Consider the following 19009-nt stretch of genomic DNA (forward strand, 5'->3'; position numbering starts at 1 on the left):
CTCCAGCATCTAGAATAAGTCCTGAAAACCTTCTGGCTTGCTTGGCTTTGGTCTCTGTGCTGTGTCAAAATATCAGATCAAATCCTAGTACTGCAGGAATCTGGGAACTGCTTAAACCTCCACCCACACACTCTAAGTAGTTCCACCTGCTGGGCGCTGAATCTTCCCCTTTCCCCCACTTGGATCCAGATCACTGTTACTGGGAAATGTTTTAATTAACTGCATGCATCCCATCAGAAACTGAAGTCTTTATACCAGTAGCCTCAAAATCCCCAATAGGGATAGGGGACATATTTGATTCACTTTCCATTTAAATAAAAAATGACAAAATTCACAGCCTCTGAAACAATACAAGAACCGAAACAGACATACTTTGAAATTTGCCCTTTTCCAAATTTTACTGCGTAATTCTTCAGAATACACTGAGGCAAAGTGTGCATTAAAAAATGCATGTATTAGTGAATATAACATACAACAATATATTTTATTTACGGACATTGCTTTGCAAAAATGTGCATATTAGGCAAAATTGCATACTTTTGTATGCTAGGAAAAATGGCATGAAAATGATGGATTTTCATGAGGACAGAGTGCCAAGCTTCAACATTCTTCCACCTTGGGTCCACAGATGATGTTTGCCCACAGATGATGTTTGGAGAAAGTCCAAAAGATCAGGCTTTTCCCCGTACAATCCTTGGAACACAATAGTTATGACCTATTTATTATAAAGCTGACTAATGCATACTTTGTTTTACTAAAAACAAACAAACCCCATAGTATTCCTAGGTCTATAATATAAAACATATAAAAATTAAAATCCAGCCATATTAAGCCTTGATTTCAGAGTTTATATTGTAAATAACCAAAGCTCTGTAATGGGCATGTTCAATAAGCACAGGAGAGTTTGCCATAAAATCACAGAAAGATAGCAAATAATTCATGACAACTAAATACCCATTATCCCAACACCCCATCTGCCAGGGGCAAATACTCATCTGGAGCTCATTGTTATTAGCTCATCCTACTCTCGAGTAGGACCCTGGTAGAGACACATGCCTGGCTGGCATGTTCTCTCCCTTCTGGTCAATCGTTCGGGAGCTTCAAAAGCTTTCTTCTGCCCTAACATCACAGCGACTGATGCCAACAGACACCAGCACATTCAGGGATCCACAGAGTTTGTGCAGTCCGCATAACAGAACTCAGTAGCTCAGCATTTGGATAATCTACGTTTATTTATATATAAACACATATGGAGCATTCTGACTTAGCTCCTTCCTCTTTCTCATCAGATAGCAAAGAGAAAAAAACAATGGAAAATTGTAACACAAACATCCTGTCTCCGTCACTTCCCACACTGTGGAGTCAAAACATACACCGTTATGTGATAGACAACAATCCCATGACTGCAATCATGGAGCAGGAATTCTAACAATTAACAGGGTCATATATAGGTTGGTCTCACATCAGCTGTTCTGTGGGAAGGGTCCTGAACACTTTTTAATATGTCACAACTATCTGCTGTGTTTTTAAAATGTGTAATTTACCTGTAAACCTTCTTAGAAAAATATTTATTGGCAGGAATTGAGAGTCCAGAAGCAAGCATTACTACTCTGGTAACAGCAGCCATCAGTGGAGAGCCTTCAGCTTCAGATATATCCCATTTATGGATCGGGTGACAATTTGGGGCATGGGAATCGGGAGGTTGGCAGGATCAGGCAAAAGCTCAAAGCGCAGGAGTGTCAATGCAAGAGCAATCTTCATCTCATTCATGGCAAACTGCTGTCCAATGCAGTTCCTGAGTAGAATAAAGGGCAACATTACATTACAAACAGAAGAGCATTCTGCACATGGTCAAATCAGGGCCTTTTCGGTTGTTGCTCCTTCACTTTTAGATTTCCCTTCCCAGAAATGAATGTCTGGCACCATCTTTGTTCTCCTTTGTATGCCCTACCCTTTTAAGCTTTTGAGTATATATTGTTTTGTGCTGGCAGCTAATTCTGCCTTGCTGTGGACTCATTCACAATTTTATAAGCCTTGAACACAGTTGTGTCTTTCATGGAAGATTAATGTAAAAGTCTCCTTTTATGGAGGAAACAGTGCAAAATATAGGTGAGAAAATATTTACCTTGGCCCTGCAGAAAAAGGCAAGAAAGCATATGGGTGGCGATGCTTTGAATTCTCTGTGGAGAATCTTAGAGGATTAAACTCCTACAACAGAAATAAGTCATGGAATTTTGTATTAGAATGGCAACAGATATAGTGGCAAAAGAGCTAAAGGAAAAAGGGGCATTCACAAAAAAGAATACTGTTCTATACCCACTTACTGGGTCATAATGCCCACTGAGCTCCATGGGGCCTAGGTCTGTATAGGATTATAGGACTGCACTCTTAGCAACATGTTTTCCCCAATGTAATATGAAGGAAAATTCCTTCACATCTATAAATGCTTGGGCCAAATGAGACATGATGTTAATTGCATCAGTGTGCATGTTTTTAAAACTGTACACAGCCATTGGAGTGTCTGACCAGCAACAGGCCTGCAGGGGTTGGGAGGGAAATGCCAACCTTTCCCCCCTGCTGTGGTGCTGATGTTGCTCCTGAAGTTGCTCTTTGAATGGAGAGGGAAGCCTACACAGATTTTGTAAGCAGCACTTTAGGGACTGGTGGGTGGGTGGATTTTTGGCAGAATACTTCCATAGCTCCTGAGGTGGATTAGGAATGTTTTCTGGATTAGGATTCCACAGCAGCTTTGCCAATATATTTTTGCAATGATTTTCTTTTCGCAATAGATTTTTGCCATTTTGTAAGTGCATTAGCAAAATTTTAAGAATCATAACTACATAATATGTGGCCTGTCCTTCTACTTAATTAGTACAGTATCTTCCTCCTACTGTTCTTATCCAATTCTGTAGAGGGACACACTAAGCTAGATAGTTTGGCATTAGGCCATTGATATGAGGCAATGGACTAAATCAGCCTTTCTCACCTCCAAACTGGAATACTTCTGGATGTGTTTAGTAAGCTAAAACAAGCAAGAAACTGGTAAAACAAAACACTGGGATAAATCCACACATCTAGTCACACAGTGTTAGTGTGACAAACAATTGGCCTCTTTTCTTAAAGAAATTGTATGTGTCTATGGCACTTATTCCACCATCTTTTCCTCAAAACATGTCAACTTCTCTCAGTCTCACCAGAAAGGTCTTGCTTAGGCTTTTCTCCTTTTATTATTACCTCAGGATTGTCCCAAATCTCAGGATTTCTGTGAAGACCATAAACATCCAATGCAGTTAGAAAGCCTGTGGAAAAAAAGAGACGCATCATCTATTATCATTTCATCAGCAGTGGCATTTACCAAAACATTCATTCTCAATAACTTGCTGCAAAGACAGGCAGATTTTCAGAATTGTTGCACTGATAACCAGGATGATCCTGCACAGAGTACAGGAAGGCAGCTGGAAAGCATACGACTGTGCTTTCCTGGTCATGTAATATTTGTTTGTTTGCCCAAGGAATTCATTTAGGTGTAGGTGGGGCCTCAAGAGATAGTCCATCTAAGGCCTAGCAGCTCCAGAAATTGTCCATCTGAACACAGGGGCTGTGTACCTCTGTGTCGGCATGCACACCTGTGTGTGTCCTCCGCATATTCCCTGTGTGCACAAATGTGAGTGTGTGCATGCAAGAGTGTGGGGTGGCCGCGTCATAGTTGTCAGTAGCCCCACAAGGTAGGCCAAGGGTGAATGTGGTCCATAAAAGGTTAGAAACCCTTGATGGAAGTTTAAGAGACAGTGGAATTGAATAATGAGAACAGTGTAAGAATGAAGATGGAAGAGGATGAGGAAGGGACGAGTTCAAAGGAAGTCTGCAGAAGGGAGAGAGGGGAAGCCTACCTTTTGGTAAGGTTTGTCCATCAGCAAAAGTCACAGGAGAATTCAGTTCTCGTGCTATAAGAGGTACTGGAGGATAAAGCCGAAGGCTCTCCTTAATGCACATGGTGCTGTACGTCATCTTTCCCAAGTCGTCCCTTAAAGACACCGCCCAAAATGACTGGAGTTAAGTCGCATAACGTTTTATTAAGATGAAGGAAAAAGGAGACAGGGTGGAATCCAGTACCTACGCTTTCCTTGCTCAATACAAGTGTTGGGGAGAGGGGAGAAATTTGATTCAGTTCATATTTAAAGGTGAACGTACCTTACTCACACTTTCTGGAACAAGATGTGAACTGAACACAGCCACCCTTGAAAATTTGCACTTCTCCAGCCAAATAACAAGTGCAAAAATGCACATGCTAGCTTAAAGCATGCATAGAGATGCATATATTAGTGAAAAATGCAATTCTTTTAGCAGGGTTATGCAATCAAAAATTATATTGATTGTGGGGGTTTTAGGTTTATTTAATTTAACTTATTCTGTTCGACACCTTGTTTTGTTATAGTGTGAGAAAGGCAGTAAATAAGTTAAATGATTGATTGAATGAAATACAGCATACAAAACTGGGTTGTTGTTTTTTGTTTTTATGGGAAATTAAACCATGCAGGAAGTCTACCTCGAAAACAAATCATGCAGGAATCCCACCTGAATAGAGGAGGCTCCCCTCTTTAGAAGTTATCAGGACATTAGAGACCAGGAGTATTGGTGGGCTCAGTCCACAGCCCATCTGTTGTAACTGTGTTACCTCTTCATGCAAGTAATGGGTGAGGGTGGCTAATTGTGTCCTACTTTTTGAAGAGCTGTCTCTTTTTGATAATAGATTTTGATTTTTGCATTATTTTTGGCGATACAAGCATGACCACACTTGCTACAGTACATCCTTCAGCAGCCATAGCAGTGATTTAAATATAGAAATAGAAATCAGAGCTTCTTTTCCTACAGTATAGGTCTGGCCCATCTTCCCTGGAACTTACTCAACCTGAGGCATTGTGGTCAGACTACTATGATCCTAAACTACTCTGCAGTGTTGCTCTCCTTCAGAAACCTCATAACATGACCCAGGAAATAAACATTTAAAGTTGAACAATAATTTAGTCTGACCATTGTATCTCTTCCTGTTGCCCAAGAAGCTCCATGATCTCCTCTCTGCATCTCTGCTGATGTTCAGGGTTCTGAGCCATACAATAAAAGAGCCAAGAGATTCCACTAGCTGTGGTATCATGACCTTCGAACATGAATGTGTCCACTTCTGCACGTATGTCTTCATCTGACAATGGATTTCCATTTTCATCCTAACCGCACAGGGAACATAGTGTTTTATAGGATTAGTGAGATCCAATATTTAAAGTTCTTCAAGACCTCCTTCCTCTCCCAGCTCACATCAAAGAAGGGGGAAGTGCTTCAGAACAGTGGCGTAGCGTGGGTTGTCAGCACCTGGGGCAAGGCAAGTAATTTGTGCCCCCTAACCCGTGGATTTGCGCCCCCTAACCCTAACCCCCAGATGTTGCGCCCGGTGCGGCCGGCACCCCTGCACCCCCCACGCTACGCCACTGCTTCAGAAAGCAGTTTGCCAAACTGCTATCTGAAGCACCACCCCCTCAATTAAACAACTCACCTGGACCACCTGCCACCCATGGTGCTTGCTCACTCATGTGCCCACCATCCATTCTGCCATCATGCTGGAGTTGACAGGACCACCTGTCAGCAGCCACACAAACTGCAGTGTGATGACAGCCTTACAATTTTATGTATATATTGCAGACCATGGGAGTTTTGCTTGGGCTTTGTCATCTGAACAGAATAGTGATGGCTGGAAAAGCCCTTAGCAATATAGCATGGCAGGCATAGGTGCATTATTTTTACAGTGTTCACCTTTGCGCAAAGAAGAATATCCAGAAAGTCCAAATGCCTCTTCTTCAGAATCTTTTCAAGCTCTTTCTCATTGTTGAGGGAATCCTTCCTCTCTCTTATTACCTTCTCTGCATTGAAAACAAACAGTATGAAATGGATAAAGCTATACCCAAGAGGCAAGCAGATATATTCAACCTTTTTAGATTTCTCTAACTTTCCTAATAAGTCCACTGTGTTACTAATCATTTAACCCATATTAATTTTTTAATTTTTTTTTCTTCTTTTCACACCTACATTTTATATGCCCTTAGTACATCATACCAACACTTTTACAGTTTTTAATTTTCCTGATGGTACTGAAACATCATGTTTTTACTTTTGAATTTTCTATTATGAAAAAAAATTATATATTAGCTCAGAAGAAGAAGAGGAGGGGGACGAGGAGGAAGAAGAACTTGTTGCCAGGAAGTAAAAGATACATACCTGTGTGATGATGGGCTATTTTGCAAGCTTTGTAAAACTGACGCCCTTTGGAGCTCAACCGGTAAATGAGATCATTGTGATGCCAAGGTGTTTTCAGTCTCTGATGAACCATGAAGCTGAGATCAAATACAGTTTGAATGTAGGAATTGTCTCTGTGGACAGTAGGAAAGTGGAAACAAATATAAGCACAAAATGAAGACAAAAAAGGTTAGATGACATGTTTATTAAAAGTCCCATTTCTAGATCCATTTCTATTTGAGATTGGAGGCTAGGGGAGAGTGGCATTGTTTTGTACTAGTTCCACTCCTTCTTTGATGGTTGTTTACAGAGGGTGATGCTTGGGGAGTTCTTCTCAGCTCCATAGAGCCTTTAATGTGGGGTTCATCAGGTTGAATTTTATCCCCCACAACATCTGCATAACACTCCTGAGTGGAGTTATCCAGAGTTTTGGAGTATGTTGTCAGCAATATGCTGATTGAACACAGTTCTGCTTCTCCTTTACATCTGCAGGTGTGGCAGTGTTGGGGCATTAAATTGCCTTGGTATGAGCACCAAGAAATTGAAGCTCAATTCAGATAAGAGTGAAGCACTGTTAGTGAGTGGTTCCTTGGACTGGATGGATGGGAGGTTGCTTGCTCTTGATGGGGTTACACACCCTCTGAAGGAACGGATACATAATTTGGGGGTACTTCTGGATCATTTGCTGTCACTTGAGGCCTAGGTGGCATCAGTGGCAAGGAGTTCCTTCCATCAACTACGGCTAGTGGCCAAGCTGTATCCCTATCTGGATACACAACTTCTGTTGTGTATACTTTGGGAACCTCTATATTAGAATATTGCAACATGTTATACATATGTCTACCTCTGAAGAAAGCTCAGAAAGTTCAGCTGGTGCAGAATTCAGCAGCCAGGTCGCTCAAGAGGGCAAGATGGTTTGATCATGTTACACCTGACTGCGCTGGCAGTCTTATACTCTTATAATCTTATACTCACCTGTCTGTTTCAGCATTTTTCTGGTAGCTGAAGGCACATTTCATAATAGTATCAAGAGTCATCAGACTGACATGTTCGAACATCTCCACTGATGCTGTGCCATTCTTTGGTACCAGCTTTCCCCATATATCCTAATATTTTAGAAAAGGGACAGAAATGAGAAGTCTCATTCTGGGAAAGTCTCTAGAATGATTAGATGATTTGTTATTAGATACTGGAACAATATATGATCTGCTGTGGTCAATATATGAAAACTTTAGATTGTCCAGTATGTCAGTGACTGCCCAACTATGGATTTTGATAGTTAATTGCAGAATAAGTTATATTTATTTTCTGAGGTGCTTTGATTAGTTCTTATTCTGGGTCCTTTCATGTACTCACATCACTGAAGGTGAAATTGCACATTACAAGGTAATGACAGTGATGCTTACCCCATAATACTAAGGCATGGGATGGCAGAGAGCATTTCCAAAGGATAATCATTGGGTGAGAAGTACAGGTGCTTAACCCTTTCCCCATACATCAATTTGCCTAGACCCCTCCTAGCAGTGGAGGCTGGTTCATTGGGATGACTGGAGCACTGACCCCACCCACATGCCTTTTTACTTATAACCAGTCAAAGGCATTCCTGTGTCTTTAGCCTCAGTGTTGCATTTCTAGAACTCAGCATGGAGTAAGATTAGTTGGCTCTGCCTGTCATTTGCTCTGGCGCCACTTATTTTTGACCACCCTGCCTTCTACCCTCCTGGTCGCAATGTGCATCAGCCACCACTGTCTGCTGGGCAGTTTCCTCTACTGGCTCGTAAGCCTAGTTCAGGAACACACATAAAGCCTGTGGGGAGGAAATGTGGAGAAGAATGAAGAGGCGTGAGACAGAATTGAGCATTCTCCATGCTGCCCATTAACTTTCCCCTGCAAATGATCCTTGTATTTGGGAAATGGTTTTGCTAAGATTATGTGCAGCTGTCCTCTGAGAGAGACTCGACTGTGTGCTTCAGGATTGGGTGGCTGAATGTGTACCCTGAAACAAAGAAGGCACATCAGGAGATTCTCAGGGGCTAATGAACTGATCATTAATTCACAGGACTATAAAGGGTGATAGCAGGCATTCTAGTCAAAAACACTGTCTACAAATGTAAACAGGGTTTTGACATACAATTCTAGCTAATACAACACTGAACAACCCTTCAAAGTGATACATTTTAATATTCCACAAAGAAAGCTAATGGTAGTCAGCATCTGTTTATCTTGAGAAAGTGAATGAACTAATTAAGACAATATTAAGGTCCACAGGTTTATGAAGGAATTTTAGAATTCGATACTGCTGCAAACTCATTGCCTGAGACCCAAGAGGCTGCTAAACTAGCTTCACACTTTGATGGGGGCTTCTGACTCAAACTTCTCAAAATATCTTGGTGATATGTCAGAGGAGGCTTTCAGGTCAAAGAAAGCAAAAAATAAAGGCCCTCTGAGTCTGCTCAAAGCAGGACTGAGATCATGAAGGTGGATGAGCAACTTCTTAGACTGGAGCTGACCTCCTGAACATATCAATGGGGTTTCTTACCAGCATCTCCTTGACTGATTCTGCCATAAGAGTCACATAAGGCTTCAGAATATTGTAATGGAATCCGGGAGTCAGCAGTTTCCGGTGCTGCTGCCACTTTGGCCCATTCAGGACGAGAAGCCCCTTTCCTGCCAGGAAAAGGAAGGAAAACGAGGAACAGAAGCCCAAGATAATGTTGTCTTTCATAGGCACATACACCAGGGTCAGGGTCACATGGTAAATTATCCACCACAGATGACAGGGTTTACAGCACTATATTTGACCCATTGAAGTAGGCACTTAATTGCTGGAACAATTCAAGTTAAAAATCTATTTACCTACTAAAAGATTTCTGAAGCATGGAATGCAGTGTGTATATTTCCTTACAACCCGAGAAGTCCATCTTCTTCTTTTTTTTAATTTCTTTTTATTGAGTTCTTTTTTTTTAAGACAAGAAAACAGCATAACCAAAAACATACAAAGTAAAAAAACAAAAACTTATGAACGAAAAGAAAAAGACATTACATCCCATGAAAAAAAAAACATCACAAAACAAACCACATATCAAATTACAACATAACATTAATTGACTTCCCTCCATTTCAGTTATGAGCTATATCACCACATTATCTTTCTGCGGTATCTTTTTACAACCTCTATCTATACATCGCCGGTTTTATATTACACCTACTGTGATTTTATTGTTTCCTAAATTTGTTTCTATGTATGTTATAAATTTATTCCAATCATTAATAAATTTTACGTTTTTTTGCTGCCTGATTTTTTGTGTCATCTTTGCTAATTCTATAAATTCAAATAACTTGATTTGCCATTCTCTAACAGTTGGGATATTAGGGGTTTTCCAATTTTGCGCTAGCAATATCCTGGCGGCTACCGTTGCGTATTGGAACATTGTTTGGTCTTCTTTCCTAATCTCCTCTCCAACCATTCCCAGAAGGAAGGCTTCGGGTTTTTTGGGAAAAGTGTATTTCAGAAATTTTTTTAGTTCATCGTAAATAAGTCCCCAAAACCTCTTCACTTCTTCACAGGCCCACCACATGTGGTAAAAGTCACCCTCTTTTGTTTTGCATTTCCAGCAGGATTTGTCCCCGGTCTTATACATTTTCCCCAATTTCACGGGGGTGATGTACCATCTGTACATCATTTTTTCCATATTTTCTCGGAGCCCCACACATGCTGTGAATTTCATATCCTTATTCCAAAGTTTCACCCACCTGTCGTAATCTAGATTATATCCAAGGTCTATGGCCCATTTGACCATAACCTCCTTTATCTCTTCATCCTTGGTATCCCAATCTAATAATTGATTGTACATTTTGGATAAAAGTTTGGTATTTCCTTCTAATATTTCCACCTGATATCTGGACTTTTTCTCATTCATCCCTGTTTTTTTATGTTCATTCCATAAAGCATTAATCTGGTGAAATTGTAGCCAACCCGTTAATTTATCCTTTAAATCTTCATATGTTCTGATTTTCCATCCTTTATCTGATCTTACCAGGAGGTCTTCATACGTCCATCTTTGGCTTTCCATGTTTAATTTCTTAATTGCTAAAATATCGATTGGTGATAACCACCAGGGGGTGTCTTTTTCTATAAGTCTTTTATTTCTGTTCCATACCTCAAGCAACGCTCCTCTTATAATGTGGTTAGAGAATCCTTTGTGAGCCCTCTCTTTCTCATGCCATAGACATGCATGCCAACCAAATCTGGTGTCAAATCCCTCTAAATCCAACAAATCTGTGTTTTTCAATACAACCCATTCTTTGATCCAACACAGGCACGAGGCCTCATAGTATAATTTCAAGTTCGGGACGGCAAACCCTCCTCTATCTCTCCAGTCTGTAAGTAGTTTATATTTAATTCTAGCTCTTTTGCCCTGCCAGATGAATCTGGAAAGGGTTTTCTGCCAATCTTTGAACACTGTCGTACCTCTGATCACCGGAATGTTCTGGAATAGAAATAGCAATCTCGGAAGAGTACTCATCTTAATTGCAGCCATTCTACCCGACCAGGAGAGTTTTATTCTACTCCAGGTGTCTAGGTCTTTTTTAATCTCTCTCCAGGTCCTAGTATAGTTATCTTCTACTAAGTTTATGTTTTTTGTGGAGACCCAGATACCCAAATATTTCACCCTTTTCACCACCTTGATTCCTGTTTGTACCTCTAACTGATTTCTTAAATCTTCAGCCAAGTTCTTTGTCAGCATCTTGGTTTTGACTTTATTTAACTTAAAACCAGACAGTTTTCCGAATTCTTCTAATAATTCTAGAACTTTACCGATACCTTTAATTGGGTCTTCTAACGATATTACCAAATCATCGGCGTAAGCCTTTAATTTATATTCTTTTACTCCAATTCAGATTCCTCTTATTTCTGAAGTTTTCCTTATTTTATTTGCAATTATTTCCAGCACCATAATAAATAAGAGAGGGGACAGGGGGCACCCCTGTCTAGTACCCTTCGAGATCACAAACGAGTTAGTTAGATTATTATTGATAATTAATTTAGCCCTTTGGCTTGTATAAATCGCTTTTATACCTTCCATGGAGGGCCCCTCTATCCCTACCCTCCGAGAAGTCCATCTTCACAGACTCTATAAGGACAGACTTTTGAGATTGTAGGGAAACATACTATAGAGTCTGATTCCTGAGTAAAATGGGCAGAAATCAGTTGGCCAAAGGAGTAAAGCTGGCACTGAAGCCTCCTGGAAGGCACCAGTGGGGAAGGCACCAGCTTAACAAATACTAGCAGCTTCCCGTAGACCCAAAGGAACGTTGAACTTCGAAAGCTGAGAATATCTGTATATGCTCGATACAAGAATATCACAGAAAATATAAGGGTGCATAAAATTAGTGAGAGAAAATACATACCAATCCATGGAATTAGGAAGCTGTATGTTACAAGAGATTTAGGATCTGAATAGTTTGATAAAAGAGAGAAAATGAGCTTAGCAGGAGACGGTAAAAAACTATTTATGAGAACAAATTTAAATGTTTAATTTGCTGAATTGTACTCTGTTGCCTCAATCTAGGGGATTCCTATGGGCAGCCAGAGCTCCCTCACTTGCGTCTCCTTGCTTTTCAGCAGCCAGATCCAAGGCACAACCCCACATCTTTGCACATGCGAATTAAGAGGAACAACCTTTGCAGGCCCAGCTTACTCCAAGGTGTGACCATTTCCCTGACCAGCCTTGGGGACTCCAGCCATTTGTTGGGCAAATAGTTGTGCTTCCCCCAATTTCCAAAATGAAATATCCAGTTCTCTAATGTACCTGTTGAACTTTGTAGCCTGCAATGTGCCTTCTCTACCAATCTGATTTGAGCATTAAAGACGGGTAGAAGTAGAGCTGGGAGCTGGGAGTTCTTTGCCTGGGAGTGAGGGACTGATGAGAGTTGGAGTTCAAAACATCTTGAAGGCATCAGGTTGGGGTAGGTTGCTTTAGGATGCCCTTGAAATATGAATCACTTACATTTATTTCTTGGCTTACAAAGAGCAATGCAACTTACTGCATGAATAATTCTGACAGCCTCTAGCATACTCATGTAACTGCACGATGAGAGGGACATAAGATACAAATTTCTTACCGCCTCTGCTGTAGATGGCCTTTGCATATTCGGGGTGGTTGATGCACAGGAAAGCCAAGAAATTTCCATACCAACGTGGATAACAGTGCGGGTACTTTTCTGTCCATGCAGCTGCGTTCAGGAATTCTTCCTCAGGTTTCATCTGTATTGGTAACCAATTTACATCTTAGTTATTGTAATTATATGTTTAGTTCAGGATGAAAACAGATAATCAGGTAATGTAATAGTGTATAACTTTCAGCTGGGATGCATATGTAACAAAGGAATAATTCACCCACTTGGCTCAATTCTAAAACCACAGTCTTTTTAAACCTGTTTCTTTCTATTCTGCATTGGCCTCCCCTTATCAATTTCATTTCAGACTCTCAGGTGTAGAAGAACACACACTGGTTGAGCATGAATAAGCCTTTGAACTATAAATGTTAAGAAGAAAAAACAGCCACCAAAGAGTACATTTAGAAAAGCATTTTTTCTTGTTGGAATAAATTGAAACATTATACATAAAATTATAATATAATATTTATGCCTGAATCTGTGATTCATTCTTCAACTTTAGGTAAAATTGGATAAGAGAAACAGGTCCATCAAAAATGCAAACTGTTGCATGCCAAATATGGGAGTCAGGGAGTAGAGGTTGAATATGGAATTAGAGATCAGCATATTGGGGAGGCCACAATACGTGGCAATGCCCTGTTCAAAATTTCAGCACTCCAACAGGAAAATGAAATGGATATAGATGTGAACCAAAGTCCACCTACACCTGAAATCAATAAAGTTGTAGCCTTCCCCCTCCCAAATTGTTGTCTTGTCAAGTATGTTCCTTTACACCATAGCTATTGCCTTCACACAGTAGGGAGGGCGCTATGACTAGGCCAACAATGGCCGTGTACGCTGCTCCTAGTGGGCGGCAGTTGTGGCTTCTTGTTGGTGGCCTTCCATTCAGAAGGTGCCATGAGTCACGTCCCAGTGACTAGCTTGGCCAAATCTAAAATTCCAACAGTCCAATCATGTGCAGCCAATGTGTAGCCAACAGTCCAATCATGTGGAGCCCAGTCTGCTGAACCAGCACAGTTGCCAGCTGCCTTGCAGGTGCCAGGAGACTGAATGACAACATTAATGAAACAGCACATTTGATAGAAAATATCCTTTCAGAATGTGACATGAAGCTGAGAAAGCACTCAGCAAGAAATAATTATTCTGTGTCACATCATAAAGTTTAAATCCATTGATTTCATCTATCTTTCTGATATCTATCTTTCCTGATGTAGTCTTTGCATGCCAACAACAATAAAAACCAGATTTATCCTTGTTTATGGTGAGTCCCGCAACACTTCCCAAGTTTGTCTATAGCTTATATTGTGTTTTAATAGCTTCACTTCTGGGTATAAGAAAATAGCTGTATCATCAGTAAATGCAATTTTACAAAGAGAGACCCAACACCTCACTAGGAAAGTCAGATTCCCTTACCATGTGGACATGGCCATACAGCCAGTGGCTGGGAGGTCCTGGGAAACTCCTGAAACCCTTGATCAGTTTCTGCCTTGTCTGAAATAGCTGGATGGCTTTCAGAACGACGCAGATGAAGATCAATGCCACAGTCCAATGGAGAAACTGAGAGGGACTCGCCGGTAGCCAGGACCACAAGAGATTGATGACAATTTCCATAATCAGCTGCCTGCTGCTTGCTTTGCTCCAGTAGCTAGAATACGTCCTCAAAAGGTTTGCTGTTTTCCTGGCTTTGTCTTGTGAGCTGCATCAAATTACTAAAACAACTTTGTGGCAGGTGTTGCTGCAGGAATCTGGGAACTGTTTAAACCTCCACCCACACACTCTAAGTAGTTTCACCCGCTGGGTGCTGAATCGTCCCCATTTCCTCACTTCAGAGCTGTACCAGATCACTGTTATTGGGAAATGTTGTTTTAATTAACTGCATGCAGGGTAATAATGTACTTTATCAATGGGAATATTTGGTATACCCAGAATTCACTGATATTCAGAGAAGATATCACAGTGACTTCAAGGAGGACTGATATAGAGAAGGGCAATTGATAGAGAAGAAAATATTCTTTCGGTTTTACGTTTGCCTCTTATTTTGTGCAGTGTTTCTACTGAGCAATAGCAACTGCTTCCAGTTTGAATAAATATTGTCAGCCAACCCCTGCTTGAGTTGGGCTTCCCTGATCTGCATGGACTGAATCCTATACTTCTGGAAAAGGGTCTATCAAGCCAGAGGCATCCCATGAGCCAGTCTCCTCTCAGGAACTGAAGTCTTTATACCAGTAGCTGCAAATTCCCCAATAGTGATAGGGGACATATTGGATTCAATTTCCGTTTTGATGTTTGTTTTTTAAAATTCAAACAATAAAATACAAGAAACAAAGCACATTATTCAAGATTTCCCCTTCTCCGAATTTTGCGCTGTAGTTCTCCAACATACACTGCATGTATTTGGGAAAATGAAACCGAACAACACATTCTATTAATGACATTGCTTTGCAAAAATATGCTTTGGGTCCCCAGATGATGTTCGCACACAACTCCCATAATTTTCCACCATTTTAGTCAATGGTCAGGGATGATGGGAGTTGTAGGCCAACAACTCCTGGCTACCCAAGGTGGAAAAGAGCACTGCTCTGGGTTTGGTTGGAGGATGTTAGCAGCTTGGAGCTCTTCAAGGCCCTGCTACTGCACTAAGCCATGGGCTCCCAGCTGAGGTTAGGTTAGCTCAAGAAAGGAAAAAATACATGGGTTATATCTAAAAAGTGTCTCCTTTTCTATAAAATTATTGTTTTAGTCATATGGTAGTTTGTGTAAATTTAGATTGCTTAGTTAACCTTTTTTAAAAAATGGTTAATACAGTCATACCTCATGTTACGTCCACTTCATGTTACGTTCTTTCAGGTTACAGTGGTGCCTTGCAAGACGAAATTAATTCGTTCCGCGAGTCTTTTCGTCTTGCGCGGTTTTTCGTGTTGCGAAGCACGGTCAGTCACAACTGCACCTCTTCAAGTGGTTTTAAGAAAAAAGGAAACAAACTCGCAAGACGTTTTCATCTTGTGAAGCAAGCCCATAGAAAAAATCGTCTTGCAAAGCAACTCAAAAAACGAAAAACTCTTTCGTCTTGCGAGTTTTTCATCTTCCGAGGCATTCGTCTTGCGAGGTACCACTGTACGTCCCGCGGCAACCCGGAAGTACCGGAAAGTGTTACTTCCAGGTTTTGCTGCTCGCGCATGCGCAGAAGTGCAAAATGACATCATGTGTATGCGCAGAAGCAGCGAATCACAACCTGCATGTGCGTAGACACGCCGCTGTTGGTTGCGCTCTTTTCATGTTGCGAAGGGGCCTCCGGAACGGATCCCGTTCGCAAACAGAGGTACCACTGTACATTTCCGTAAGTTGTACAAAAAGTCAATGTGATATTTTTTCTTATTTGCAACTTCTAGATTTATTATTCATTCTTCTCTTATCACAGTAATTTATATTCCATAGTTCAGGAAATCAGTATTTCCAAGAAGGCTTACAATTAAATTACATATTTAATAGCTACAACAAATATTTGTTACATATTTAAAAAGTCAAGTAGAAGACATGTAAAGGTAGCCCTGTACAGGGAAGTTTTTATTGATAGATGTTTTATTATGCTTCTGTATATGCTGGAAGCTGCCCAGAGAGGCTGGGGTGACCTAGTCTGATAGGTGGGGACAATTATTATTATTATTATTATTATTATTATTATTATTATTATTATATAACCTTTGTGTTAGATTATTGTGACATGTTATATATAGGGTATGTCTCTGAATATAGTTACAGTACCTCACCAGGTTGCAACCATATTGCAGCAATCCTGGCCTGACTGCACTGGCTACCAATTAATTTGGGATTACCTAGTCCCTCCCAATGTGAGCTAAGCCTTGCAAGACAGCTAACATTATGGGCTTCATGCATTAATCAGATTTAAGCATGCTAGTTATATGAGGTTAGTCATCCCACAATAAGGACAAACAATTGGGTCCAGGGGCTAGAGGAAGGAACGTAGGGCCATCTATTGAAGCTGACTGTTGGAAGATTCAGCACAGACAAAATAAAGTATTTCTTTGCACAGTTAAACTATAAAATTTACTCCCCAAAGATACAATGATGACTGTCATTCTGAATGGCTTCCTTAACCATATGCAGGTTGCAGAGCTGACTGCAACTGTGGGTTTGCTTCTCATGCCTGCTGGTCCATGGCACAGGAAAAAAAGACTGTATCTGCATGGAGCTGCCACCTTGTCTAAAATAGGCATCTTATACTGACCTACAGCAGCTTCCTGTAGACCCAAAGGAAGTTTGAACTTTGAAAGCTGGGCATATATGTATATGCTGGATGCAAGAATATCACAGTAACTACAGGGATGCATAAAAGAAGTGAAGGAAAATATAGGCCAATCCATTGAATTAGGAAGCTGTATATTGCAAGAGGTTAAGGAACTGAATAGTTTAATGAGAGAAGATGAGGTTAGCATGACATGGTAAACAGTATTTGTAAGAACACACTTAAATGCTTTGCTAAATTGCACTACGTTGCCTCATTCTGGGCAATTCCTATGGGCACTCAGAGCGCCCACATTTGCTTTTCTTTGCTTTTCAGCAGCCAGATCCAATGCACACTCCCACATCTTTGCAAATGCAGATTAAGACAAACAAGCTTTGCAGGCCCAGCTTACTTCAAGCTGTGCCCAGTTCTTTGCCCAGCCTTGGGGACTCCGGCCATTTATGGGAGAAATAGTTGCACTCCCCACACTTTCCCAAAGGAAGTATCCAAGTCTCTTATGTACCTGTTGAACCTTGTAGCCTGTAATGGGCTTTATCTACCAATCTGATTTTGCTGAGCCATGGCAAGAATTGGAGGTGCAATAACATACTTGCCAGCAACAGAGGAGTGGCAGCCTCAATTACCTGGCTGGCAATGTAGCCGCATGACAATGAAAAGAACAGCAAAAGATTGCCCAACGCACCTGGACCGTGGCTGGCTAGGCTTCATCCACCAGAGAACTGAGTTTCATTACATTCTTAACTGGCTTTGATATTATTCTCATCCAGGAATCTTGGCACACTGGGGAGCTGTCCTTAAATGGCTCTCATACCTTCTCCCACGGGTTAGTAAAAAGGGGCAGATTTGGATGAGCAAGAAAAGGGCTCCAAATTCTCATTTATTTGACTTTACGAGTTCTTTTCTCCTCAGGTTTCATCTGAATCATTAATCAGATTTTAAACCTGCTTTCTTTCTGTTTCTTTCTGTTCTGCACAGTTTTACAATGGGAGACCAAACATATCACCAGGAAAGTCAGGGATTCCCTTACCATGTGAACATGGCCATATAGCCAGTGGCTGGGAGGTCACAGTCCAATAGAAAAACTGAGAGAAACTCCCCGGCAGCCAGGACCACAAGGGATTGATTAGATTCTCCATCACCAGCTGACTGCTGTTTTGTTCTGCTCACTGTCTAGAATAAGTCCTGAAGTCTTTCTGGTTCGGCTGGCACTGCTGGCTCAAAATGCCAGAACAAGTTTGTGGCAGCTGGAGCTGTAGGAATCTGGGAATTGCTTGGACCTCAGCCCCCAAATTCTATTTTGTTTCTCCCTGTGGGCCCAGAATCTTCCCCCATTCCCCACTTTAGATATTGATTAGGATCACTGTTATTGGGAAATGTACTTTTAACTGTCTTCGTATAAGATGCTTAAGATATTTTATCAGGGGAAGTACCTAGTATGCCTAGAATTAACTGATACTCAGAGAAGAAGGCCACAAGGTACAAAGGAGCACATTTGAGGCAGATATTCTCATAGGGAAGAAAATAGTCTCTGGATTTTTAAAAAACAGTTTACACATTTCCACAAGATGTAGAAGAAGTCAATGCATTTTTTTTTATTTGCAACATCTAGAGTTATTTATTTATTCTTCTCTTATGACAGTTATTTATATCCCAGAGTACAGGAAATAAATCCTTCCAAGATGATTTACAGGTAAATTACATATTTTAAAATACAAGAAATAATCGTGACATATTAAAAGGTCTTCAGGACTCCTCCCCCAGAACAGCTGATGTGAGAACATGGAGGGGGAATGAGAAAGTCTAAACAATCAGCCTTTTCCCTGTATAATCCTTGTAATACCATAGTTATGACATATATATTATTAAGCTGAATGATATATATACTTTGTTTTATGGGGGGGACCCAAAGTATTTCTAGGTCTGTGATATAAAATGTGCAAAAAAATAAATCCATTCATATTAAGCCCTGGTATCAGAGTTTATATTGTAAATAACCCAAGCTCTCCGTTCCAAGCCACAAAGTCAGTGAAACCAATGGATTTAAGTTAATCAACTGCATTTATTTCCACAAGTCTATTCTGAACATGACCTGGTTGGACTGAGAGCATAAAAGGAATTGCCAAACAATATAATTACAATCACAGCAGTCTCAAAATACTGAAAGAATCTATATTTGGAAATGGTGCTGGATCTTGAACCAGCCTTGTATGCCTAGAGAGGACAACAATTCCCTTCATAAAAAGAGCAAAAGTGCACTGCATGATATTAATATTAATGGTGCCT

The 19009-nt window shown here is 40.6% G+C and overlaps 1 protein-coding gene across 1 annotated transcript; it reads right to left on the reverse strand.

Annotated features, from left to right (window-relative positions):
* Window positions 1-668: 668 nt before the first annotated feature.
* On the reverse strand, window positions 669-14313 carry LOC128415815 (cytochrome P450 4B1-like). The gene is made up of 12 exons (XM_053392526.1): window positions 13876-14313; window positions 12409-12550; window positions 11695-11739; window positions 8822-8949; window positions 7258-7388; window positions 6265-6416; window positions 5803-5909; window positions 5032-5222; window positions 3891-4024; window positions 3235-3299; window positions 2126-2208; window positions 669-1795 (listed from the first exon to the last, which is right to left on the reverse strand). The coding sequence occupies exons 1-12, from the start codon at window positions 14071-14073 to the stop codon at window positions 1627-1629; spliced, it is 1545 nt and encodes a 514-aa protein (XP_053248501.1). The 5' UTR covers window positions 14074-14313; the 3' UTR covers window positions 669-1626.
* Between the last annotated feature and the right edge of the window lie 4696 nt (window positions 14314-19009).

The sequence above is a fragment of the Podarcis raffonei genome, chromosome 6, assembly GCF_027172205.1.
Source record: "Podarcis raffonei isolate rPodRaf1 chromosome 6, rPodRaf1.pri, whole genome shotgun sequence".
In the NCBI taxonomy this organism is placed as follows: domain Eukaryota; kingdom Metazoa; phylum Chordata; class Lepidosauria; order Squamata; family Lacertidae; genus Podarcis; species Podarcis raffonei.